Source organism: Helicoverpa zea, chromosome 9, assembly GCF_022581195.2.
Source record: "Helicoverpa zea isolate HzStark_Cry1AcR chromosome 9, ilHelZeax1.1, whole genome shotgun sequence".
In the NCBI taxonomy this organism is placed as follows: domain Eukaryota; kingdom Metazoa; phylum Arthropoda; class Insecta; order Lepidoptera; family Noctuidae; genus Helicoverpa; species Helicoverpa zea.
Genome location: NC_061460.1, coordinates 2,334,501 through 2,346,701, shown reverse-complemented (window position 1 = coordinate 2,346,701; position 12,201 = coordinate 2,334,501). Strand labels below are relative to the sequence as shown.

Genomic DNA, 12,201 nt, shown 5'->3' with positions numbered 1-12,201 from the left:
CCAAAAAATGAAGAAAGGCGACATAAATGGCTCAGCAGTCTATATATGAAGTAGAAATACAAAAAAAACAGTCTTCACTTCGAATCTTCCTGCTTTTATACTGCTAATTTCCGCTAATTATTAAAAGCCTTTATTAGTATCTTAAGGTCACAAACTGCGTAAGTTAAAACTTCAATACTAATCTGTGTTTAATAATCTTAGCAAATTCGGATTTGTCTCACATAGCTTAATCTCATAGTCACCCTATTAGAAAGGGACAGACAGCCTCCGTACTAACTGTTTCACTCGGCTCGTTTTTTGGGTTTATATGCGCAGTCCTGTTTACTAATATTATGTCTATAGGCCGGTTTACACTTTGCGAAGTGTGAAGTGATAAGTGTTAAGCGTTAACTTTACGCGATAAGTCTCAAGTGTTAAGTAATCTTTTCCATCTCCGTTTACACAGTGTTTAGGAAGAAGCTCATAGTGGTACTGTCCGTTGTGCATAGTGTCTCTAGAAATGGAAGATACACACTGATTAGTACAGGCAAATTGCGAGAGAGGGTAGTAGAAAAGTTGAGAGGGGGTAGTCACTTAACAACAAAAATAGACCTTGATTCTATTCACTCGCACTAATCAATAAGTACTAATCGCACGTATCACTTAACACTAATCACTTTACGCTTCCGTTCACACCTTGATTACTAAACACCTGCACTAATCACCTGCAGTGTTAACTTAACAAAGTGTAAACCGGGCATAAGATCGTATCTGTGGTGGTGGAGATCGACAGACACTTGACACTTCTGTTACAATTTTATCAAAATGACTTCAAGAAAGAAGAATTTTAGTTTAATTGAAAGAAATTTACTTATAGAAATATTAAAAAAATTTAAAGATGTAGTGGAGAGCAAAAAAACTGATAATATAAGCACAGCAAAGAAGAAGGCTGCTTAGGCGCGTATTGCGGAGATGTTTAATGCGTCGACTATTATAAATGAGTCGGTAAGTATTTGTATATTTATTTATATTTGCAATTGTTTTCTTCTATCCTATATTGATTATTTGAAATTTACATTATTTGAATGTTACAGGCATCAGGGGAACAATTAAGGCGCCTTTGGCAAAATTTGAAGACCCGTCAAAGAGATGCCCTCACAAGAGAGCGCCAACATAGAATGGCCACTGGCGGCGGTAGTTCCTGCCCTGATGCTGACATCAACCCTGACATAGCCGAGATATCTCCTGCTCTCTTCGTAGAAATACAAGATACTTTAGACTCGGACCACATCGGTAGGTGACCAGTGCCAATGTCTTTCTTGCTATGTCCTTACTGCATGTATCATGAGTTACTAGCTCATTCATTATTTATTAATATTTACATCAATCAAAATGAGACTAGAATATAAGTAAAAGATTTTTGTTTTAATTTCAGACTTGCAAACGTTCAGCATGTGGACAGTTTAATAGAAAGTACCTTATCCCATGCTGTTGATTCTCCAACACGGGAATCACAAAATCTCGAAAATCTGACCACCCAACCAAACACCATCCCACAAAGCAGCATTCAATCCGTAGAATCAGAACTATCCACAAATGAAAAAAAACTTCGTGTGCAAATTTTAAAAGCAGAACATTTAAACAGGGAAAAGAGAGCAGCCGAACTTCACGAGTTACAAGTTAAATTCATCCAGGACAAACACAAATTAGAAATAGAAATTTTAAAACAGCAATTAAGGGAAACAGAAGCTAAAGCCGAGTTAGCAAAACAAAATCATCTCTAATAATAAATAATATATATTTCTATGGAAGAGAGATCTCTGCAGACGAGCCTAGAGCAACTTTTATTTCTTGTGTTTATTTTATTGTTGATTTATAATTGTTATTATCTCAGTAGTTTTATAGAACAACTTTTATTTCTTGCGTTTATTTTATTGTTGATTATAATTGTTATTATCTCAGTAGTTTTATAGAGCAACTTTTATTTCTTGTGTTTATTTTATTGTTGATTATAATTGTTATTATCTCTGTAGTTTTATAGAACAACTTTTATTTCTTGTGTTTATTTTATTGTTGATTATAATTGTTATTATCTCAGTAGTTTTATAGAACAACTTTTATTTCTTGTGTTTATTTTATTGTTGATTATAATTGTTATTATCTCAGTAGTTTTATAGTAAAGTGTAATTTTTGTTTTGTTAAGTTAAATTATGTGCCTCTTTATTATTAGTTGTAAGTTTTGTTATTTTAGATAATTGTTGCTTAGCAAGATGTTTTGTGAAATAAGATAAATAATTAATAAAAAAAGATGATTATTTTTACATAGTCTTTTATTGAAAGAAAAACAAGTGTATTTAATCAGACATAATTATTTATAATTGTGTTTCTGAATGCGAAACCATCAGTAGTCCCTGGACTGTCCGATTCATTGTTTGTCTCTTCCTCAATGCCCTCATTCTCTTCTTCATATGAAGGCATCATGTCATTTGTCACCAATGAAATGTTAAACAGTACAGCACATGCAACAATAATGTTGGAAACTGTGATGAGTTTGTTGCCCAACCCTCTACTTAGGCATGGAAATCTCCGTTTCCATCTCCCAAATGTTCTCTCCACCACATTTCTTGTTTTAATGTGGACTTTGTTGTATGTTTGTTCTGCATGGGTTGTCGGTGTACCTATTGGTGTCAAAAGAAATCTTAAGCATGGGTAGCCACTGTCTCCAATGAGATAGCCAGTGTGTTGTTGCTGCATGTATTTGGTGCGCAACAAACACATTTGGAAAATTCTGCTATCGTGTGTACTGCCAGCCCATCGTGCCACAATGTCCATAAAATTTCCAAATGGTCCAACAACTGCCTGAAATTAAAATAAGACAGTAAATTAATGTTTTTGGGGTACATACCAATTTTAAAGGAAAATAGTAATTCAAATATTATTTTGCTGACCTGGACATTTATAGAAAAGTAAGACTTTCTGTTTCTGAAGGCTTCGTGATGTTCCACACCTGGAGTATTCACAATTTTAACGTGTGTGCAATCGATTGCACCATCCACATTTCTTAGGCCTGGGTATTCTTGATACCGGCCCAGCTGCGCAAACTGCGCCCTGTGTGACACCATATCTTGTGGATATTTAATATATTGTCTTTGTTGTAGAGCAATCAATCTCGACACATTTGCAACAATATTTGAAGCGGCTGGTTGAGATACGCATAACAAATCTCCACAAACTATCTGCAAAGATAAGAAAATATTTTGCATGAGTAAACCTACCTACTATGATTAAGCTTGCTGAATAAATAATATATTTTTAATTTATAATAAATTTATTTTTTAGGTATAATGTATTTTTTTATTATTTTAATGTGAGTGAGTAGACAAAAACTTACTTGAAAGGACGCTGTAGCATAAAACCGCAAACACACAAGAATTTGTAACTCCGGGGCTATGGGATGACCACGGTTGCATAACTTTCTCAGATCTTGGTCAATTAAGGGTAGAATTACCGATTTTACCACATCTTGTGAAAACCTATATCTTTTCTTGAAGTTCTCACAATGATATGGGTCCTGTACATCTCTGAGGTATCTGAGCGGAACGCTGAAGTTCAACCTTCTGTTTGAATCGTCGATAGGAAATAGATTATCATAATAATCTATTTCTTCAAAAATATCCATTTTTGTTAGTATTTTAATATTAAATTCCACAACAAATTGTTTGCAAAACTGACAACTGACAAGCAAAGCAAATCTCTGCTCAAGCGCGGTGTCGAGCACGCTTGCGTGATTATAGTTCAAATCTCTACTTAAACTGTAATCTACAACTGAGTAACGATCTACACTCGGCTGAACTATGATCACCGAATCTATGCTTGAAGAGCGTTCTAAAATTAAATCTCAACTCAAATCTAGTTTTAAACAGAGATCAGGACTTGAGTAGCCTTCTGTAATACGGACCTTAGAGAATATCTCTTAAATATTTAAAGACAGTTCAAGGCGTTTCTCCTTTCGTTTGCAAATTAGACGTTGTTGTATCTAGTGTTTGTAAATTGAATAGGTAACAACTCCTTAGAGAATTTGCTGGATAGGATTGTCTTTTGTGGTAATCCAATTATTTTTCACGGTCCAGATCAGATTTAATATGTACATATTTAACTACTTTTTAGGTACATCCTGATTACGGAACTTTTTCCATGAATTAAAAATTATTCCCTCCAGTTAACTGCAGTTTTGCATCAAATAAATTCGTTACTCCCTCAGAGGACGAAATGTAAAAGATAAATAAGTAACTTAATAAGTTCCATGTAAAGAACTTATTAAGTTTTCCAGAAGTGTCTTGTTTATGGAAGTTTTCAGAAAATACGTTATAATGAAGTTAGAAAAGTTTCGCTGCGTACAGTTTCTGTCGCACGAGGCGATTATTTTTCGTAATAAATCTTTACTTCTTTTATGGAATAAAATTGTATAATTATTTATTGTATTTACCTCGAAGGTTGATTACTTGGAATTTATTGACGTCCATTAATGAGCGGTGAATCATTCCCTATGCTGACCAACAGGAGCAAAATATTGGCTTCCTATGAATGGACAGTTATTAATTGGCATGCGTCAATATTGATGATGGTGGTTCATTCATGATTCAGAAACAAGAGAGGAAAATAAGTTCATGCTATTAGAATAGGAAGTAAGGCAAAAGGCAGGAAAGAAACGGTCAAAATCCTGAAATGATCATCAAAATGAAATCTGATATGTTCACACAGCCTTGTTTATGTTTGAAAGCTCAGATGGAAATAATGTCTCCGCAAGTAAAACAAATCATTTTCAGTTGTATCAAGAAAATATAATAAACCTCAATAGAAAATCCATCATTCTGAATAAACCCACTACTCATGTTACAAAATTATTTTTGTTTACCAATGTAATACATTTTATCGATAACATCGATATTAAGATTTCCATTAACGCCATTAAATTATAGTGGTATGCTTTCGATTAACATCTCGATAATGATGGTCTCGCTTCCACAGTGTCGGCTAGACATACATAGAATTCTTGATACTTGATGGATGAAATCATACTACTCAACAAATCGATTGTATTGTAGATACGCAGTTTATTGGTATTCAGTTCACGGGTATTTTGTTCCTATTATGAACACTTATTAATAAGTGATGTTCTCTGATTTGTGGTTACGAAGTCCACCTCAATTAAGACTGGTTACATACTTGAAGAAAACTTCTATTAGCATCAGAACGAGTCTGATGGGCTTACCAGGAAAACATATCAAAAGGGAGACGTGTATTGACGATCAAAGAGGAGGTGAAGTAAAAATATTACGAAAAAATCCCAAATGGGTTCTCCTTATATCCAGTACCATAATGTTCCCCTTTCCTCTCTAGTGGACCGTTAATAATCTGTTACAGAATAAGATAACGATAGCTGGCAGGATCCCAAAATTTACTAGCACCCTAATTAGGCCAACGCCGCCCTTGGCATAAGAAGCAACTTGTGAAATAGTCCAAAACGACCAGAAAGTTTGTTTCTCAGCCGGAACCGAATTAAACTAAGTTCCGTCCAAGAAACTCGGTTTTTGATGAGTTTACAGATAAGGGTTATGCTAGGAGTATTTGATCATGTTTGGTGGATATGTGTCACTTTTAGGATTCATTTTTTACTTTGCTGGATAAGTAGAATATGTTGACACCTTAAAAGGTCCTGGTTTATTTACCACAGAATATGTTAACCCTTTACGACAGCTACGGTTTTTGTATCTGTAAAGTTTACACAGCTAAGGTTACATGATTCTTCAGACAGCTGTATGGCAAGCGAGAACTCGAAACAATAGCGACCCATCGTACCGCAAGGCAAAACCTCGTCACCTATAAACAAGCCATGCATTTCGAACAAACCCTCCGTCACCGGCTGCGGCACAATATGGCACACGACCGCGTAAAAAACCACCCCATACGGTCCCCGCAGAAATACACACAAATGTGAACTTTACTTTCAGAATATAAAGTCGAAAAGTAAACCCACGCCTTTGGCACACGTTGCATTGAAGGTTGAACTTTGACTTCAAATGGCGACACGTTCTTTTTTTGGAGGGTATGACGTTTGCTTCTTTTTATACAAAATGGGTCTTAGCTGCCATGAGTTACGGTTTAATCTGCGGTGTTCGGTGAATTCTTTGTTAAAATACCAGGAGTCGGCGAAATGCTCACGTGCGTATTCCTTTTGTTGAAGGCTCCGATTGAGACTCGTACAAACCTCGACGGCGTTACTTGACATTTCATATGAATAATAGCATATTTTTTATTCGTGTTATGCGTCGTAACCTTTTAGAAATAGGATTTCCTTAACGCCATTTTGGGAGCTGTTGTATGGGCCTTGATGTAACGTCTTTCAAAAAGGATTCTCTATTGCCCCTTATGTACTGGCCGTGTTAACATAGGTGTTTGTTATTTTGTAAAGCATTCTAAGCAATAATAATAATTTTGCTGTCCTCGATCTGTTCGCGTTCCTTTTGATCTGTTTTGCTCTCTATAATCTAGAACTTTTTATCTTTATCGAGTTATGAAAAAGGAACCAGTTTTGCAACGTGATTGAAATGACACAGTTGCTGTTTTGCTCTTATTTTATCTGTTCATTTGTGGTTCGTATCAAGAGTTTCTCTCACGATTATCCTATTTTTTAGATGGTGGAGCTTTTGTGGTAGTTCCAAAGCTATTGTTTGGTTATCCGCCCTGATAAGTTTGTAACATTCTATCACTTACTTTCTCTCTTATTTTTTTAACTGTTCTCTGAAATTTGGTCTATGAATTTATTTTTTCAGTTTGTAGCTTTCCAGAAATTCTGTAGCAGACATGTTATATGTCCTGTCTTTTGAAAAGCTGGCAGTGTTCATTGTTATTTTCTGCCTGTAGCCATCCATTAACTTATACTTGGTAGACTGCTTAACATGATATTTCCATTAAGTGACATTGCTTGAAGTCCATTATCATGAATGATCGTAAAGCCTTCAAGTACATAACTTTGATATGTATACTATGTATCAGGCCCCATAAACAGTCCTTAGTTTCTTAGAATGACAATTAAGTTCTTAAATGTTATTGTTACTGCACAATGGGCTATGTGGTTTGCATGCATATTTAAAGAAGTACATAGTGTATTCATATTATTTAAATGCAATGTATGTACTCACATAACAACTATTGTTGAACGCACTTTGTTATGGAGAAAACTATGGTAGTTCTTTAAAGTCCAACATAAACCAAAGACTTTTCTCCGTTTGGTAAATCCTACTAATATTATAAACGCGAAAGTTTGTATGTATGGATGTATGGATGTTTGTTACTCTTTCACGCAAAAACTACTGAATGGATTTTAATGAAACTTTACAATAATATAGCTTATACATCAGAATAACACATAGGCTACAATTTGTAAACATATTGTTCGAAATACTAAACCTGCGCAGACGAAGTCGCGGGCACCAGCTAGTAACATCATATTTTACAGTTCTATCAATTTTATTTCCTCTGTAACGTGTTTTTTGTCTCTAATATTGAAGTCCTGATTCCAACCGATTTTTAAGTTTATAGTCTAAAAAGTTCAACGATCTCGCCAATATCTGGCCACATTTTGTTTTTAGGGCAAGCACATGCTTGCAAAATTATCAACAGAAAACAAATGATGTCATAATACCAATTGAGCGATCTGATTGGTTGGAATTCGGCAAATTGTGTCCTATTGATAAAGTTCTACGCCGTGATTGGCTCAAGTTTATTAATAATTTTTTTTATCCGTATCTTTGTTTACCATCAACCCTCTGTTTTGTAAATACCGCACTAACGATAATGTTTGTTCCTTATCTAAAAACATTTCGTCATATTTTGTAAAGAGGACGATGATTCCTGTTGATACATTTTATACTAAGCTGGGATCCCCGCGAATATGTTTCACAGTTAGCTCTCTGTTTTCCTGTCTGTTTTATCTTTCTTACGTATTTGTAGATTTGTACATTTAAATTCTTCCAGAAAGAGTTTCCTTCAGATTTTCGTAGTCTTTTCAAATGCAGCTTTCCTTTTAAATGTTCCTGAATGGAGGTTTAATTATTATTTGTATTGAATATTAGTTTTTAGTATAAAGGCAGGGCTTAGTAATTGATTACCGTCTCCCCGTCCATGTGTCACGCGATCTCGTGCCTATGACGTGCCGCCAAGTAAGCAATAACTTGTGGCTTGTGGTAGTGGTGGCTAGTTTTTAAGGCTATATTCTAAGCGTATTAATGTACTGTTAACTTCTGTTACTGAAATGTGTACTTAATTGATTGCTATTTTGGTAAGTGTAAAATGGTACTAGATTTTCGAAAGACCTAACGATCCTGATGCAAAGAGGATAAGGACAGGTGACCATGGATTGTTCTGGACTAATCTTACATCGACTAAAACATACATAAGGACATTTTGAAATAGTATCGACAAGTTTAGTTTGGAATCTGCATAAAAGTAATTGAATATGTTATGTTACCAAACTACTATTTGTACTTAGCTCGGGTTTTATACCAAAAGTAAATTCCGTTTATTCGTGCCGCCAAAGAAGAACTTTTGAAACAGATGGAATATAATTTAATGCAATCCGAGGTTTAAATGCAAATGCAACTTTGTCTCTCAACACTTTGAATTTCGTCGTAACAGAAAATATATTGTTAAGGGATCAATGACTCCATAAAATATAAAGAGTTAATTTACCAATGCTCATTAAACGTCAACTTTTTTCCAAGTACCTTTAAAAAAAAAAGGTAAAAAGAGGTTCCTAAAAAAATGGTGATTAAATAATTACGGCGAAAAATTTTATATTCAGGATAATATGAGATAGCTTAATTGTCTTTTAGTAGGAACTGCTGGCCAGGAGCCAATATTTTAGGGAAAGAAAATTAATTACACATATTTATAAACTACGCTGTATTCATGAATTTTGATATTAATAACAGTGTTACTTGTTTAATTTTAGCTGATATAAGACTAACTAATTCACATAGAATTAAAACAGTTGTTTCAAGAAGACATTTATTTATCCCAAAATCATCTCAAATGAATGTGTGTTATAATTTTTACTTGAGATACAATGCATACGTTATGCATTTACATCGGAGAAGGTGCAAAAGCAACGAGGGAAGTATTTTCTTGCCGGCTACTGGCTTCTTCGTGAAGTCTGAGCTTCCTATCTAAAATATTAAGTTGAAAGCTGCAGGCACGAGCTAAACCTTAGTAAAACCGCTGTAATACTTGGTGCGGTACGAACTGATTTCACGGATTGTCGCCTCCGTTCCGCCCCGTTGACATTCATTGTCCAAACAATTGTTAGAACCGTAAAAAGATAACTAACGGTCGCGTCCGATAACAGCTGAAATCTGTTTGCAAAAACCGAATCTGAACTGTATAGATTAGATGCGATTTTTCATTAAGCAGTGTGAAAAAATGCTCCAATTACTTAACTGTTTCTTTTGTGGCTGTTTTGATTAATTTTGCAGCTGTCAGAGTTAATAGATTAAAAATATCATTGTAATACAGCAATTGTGGAGTGACAAAAAGCGGTCTTCGATTTTATCAATCGCTTTATTTCAAGTATAACAACAACCGACAACAATTGAAAGCTCTCAATGAATAGCGGGTGCAACAATGGCGTATTCACGTATTATGTGCGTTGACATCGGTTTGTCATTCCGAGAAGCAGAACCGCAATCGCCACGAATGCGGGTAATGGATATGGAATCGATGACCAACTGCAGTATCGGTAAACATTCGCTACAACCTTGCGACATGTCTAACCGTAATATTGCCCTGGAGAATACTAGCTTTCGTTTATATCAGATCAGCTATGAACTCTTATCTTGTAGATTTGTTCAAGTTAGCTTCCAATTCTGACAAATATGGAAGCCAGATTTTAAAGCCAGTAAGCGCGGTTTGCTTGAAGGCTTTTGTATGATAATTTTAGCTGTTCGTATGCAGGGAGAAATGGGATTACAACTTGTGGAACGGCGCATCTACACTGACTTGAACTAGCCCCCGAGCGTTAGACTGCGTTCAGAGATTATATTTGTAGAGGATCAATTTACTATGGTAAACTAGCTGGTTCCTAAGGCTGCATTCGCATTCTTCGGGAACTATATATCGATGACAGCGTCACGTCTGGACTTATTATTTGAAAAGAGCTGTCCAAATTACTACGAAGATAAATCTCATAAAAATGGACAACACTTTCTGCATAAAGCATAAAATGTCCCGCCCGACCTTCATAACTTCAAAACAGACAAGCAGAACGATTGCTCGCTGTATCTCCCAAGTATCCATTTATTTCCTTTCAAAATAACCAGCTTTGTCTCACCTGCGATGTCTCGAGATACGCCGGGAATTATTATTGTAGGATCTACCTCGCGTGGGCGGAGACTTACGACAGACTAGTCTGCCTATATAGAACGCTTGTCCGCAGGCCAAGAAGCGTATCGAAATAAGAACAGTGTTAATAACTGAAGATATATATTATGTAGTTTCAATTTCAATATCTGGTCGGATAAGCCTTTATGTTGCTTTCGCAGCCAAATTGATTTTTAAGTAGGCATCATGTTGTTCCACTTGGCGCTTACGATGTTTTCCTATTTGGCACACGTCGGATAAAAGTTCAGGTTTTATTGTGTTGCATGTTGTTTTGTTAATATAGCTACACTTTCGTAAATAATTTAAAGTAGGTGCAGAATAATGAAAATCTTTGCGTGTCAACTTTTAATAATACAAAAATAAAATTACTTAATTTAGTGTGAGTTAATTTTATCGAAGTGTTTATTATTATTACTTAGCAACATTTTCGTTGTACTAAAAGCTTGAATACAAGACAATCTCTGTCTTGCTAATCAATGTGTTACAACATTGACTGCAGGCATTCTGTCTGTCTGATCTGCCGAGGTCGTCAACCTAAGGTCGATAGCACATTGTTTCTGTTTACTACAGTATCTTTCATAGTTCACAACTAAAATGTTTATTATAGAGCTTTGAACTGAATTGTAATGAGTTTGTTGTTGTTTCAGGTATGGGTCTACTCTCTCGTTTGCATATTAGTTGATGAGGCAAGTTGTTCCGTATGCGTTCTCCAGAATATTTGTTGTAAGGTATGTTTTGTGATTCACATTAAAACGGTGCTTTCATTTGTGTCTAAAAGCATGTCAATAAATACAGGGTAAAAATCGTGGAAGCGCCCGAATATCTATTCGTAAAATGTTCTTCAAATAGTGAGAAAAAAAACTAAATCAAATATTTCATCGTTCAACAACGCTCTTGATTTTGATCTGAAGTCATATTTGATTGCAATTTGTTCACACTCCATCGCGTTGGGAAACTCATGTGTTTATGCATGCACTTGCAATGCGAGATGCAGTATGCATGCGCCCTGTATCGAGGGCGACATCTCACTGCGGTATTGAACTAGGACAAGAGTGCGTATGTTGTACTTAGAGGTCCGTTTGCATTTTAATTTTGACTTCTTTAATGCTCGTATTGTTTTTTGCTCGAAAGTTAAAAATAATTTTGGGAGCTTTTCAAAACACTTTTCGGAAAATACTTGGACTTTCAATTTTACTTCTGACATAGGAAATTTTGATGTTCACCTAAACAGATTGTCTATGTATTAGCAGCAGTATTGTGCATACCTACAAATTCGATTATCATCATCAGAGGTTTCGAACATAACATAAAAAAGCGGTCTAAAATATATCTACTCGGAGTTAGTAGCTTGTTACAAACGGAACCCTAAACTGTCTAGCCTGACGGACACAGACAATTTTTTGTCTAGTCATTTTATTGAAAGTGTAACTAATAACAGTTATTCACTACTAAGGTCTCGACCTGGTTATTGCTATTGTGAATAGACAAGGCTTGTATTGGAAAATGTACATAGGTACAATTGCATACAATAAACCTTGTGACATGCCTGTTTGTAGTAAAACCTTTTAGTAATAACTGGACGTTTATCACTATCCTAGATCTTGGTACTTAACATTACAATGGTAGATTTTAGTGATGTGATTTGAGCTTGGTATACTGTGGTAGATTAGTCGATACATTTGTTATATGCGTATGTAAATAAATTCTTCTTATCCTACAACTTTCCTTTTATAAATTGGTAAAATTTAATGTTTCATTCACTTATCTGAGATATATAAAATCGAA

The 12,201-nt window shown here is 35.2% G+C and overlaps 2 protein-coding genes across 4 annotated transcripts in view; one reads left to right on the top strand and one right to left on the bottom strand.

Moving 5' to 3' along the window:
• LOC124632944 (protein tweety-like) overlaps positions 1–12,201 on the top strand; it is an 86,902-nt gene that overhangs the window by 29,537 nt on the left and 45,164 nt on the right. The window lies entirely within an intron of this gene.
• Positions 2,292–3,833, bottom strand: LOC124632945 (putative nuclease HARBI1). Its single transcript, XM_047167968.1, has 3 exons — positions 3,371–3,833; positions 2,928–3,215; positions 2,292–2,838 (listed from the first exon to the last, which is right to left on the bottom strand). The coding sequence occupies exons 1-3, from the start codon at positions 3,656–3,658 to the stop codon at positions 2,338–2,340; spliced, it is 1,077 nt and encodes a 358-aa protein (XP_047023924.1). The 5' UTR covers positions 3,659–3,833; the 3' UTR covers positions 2,292–2,337.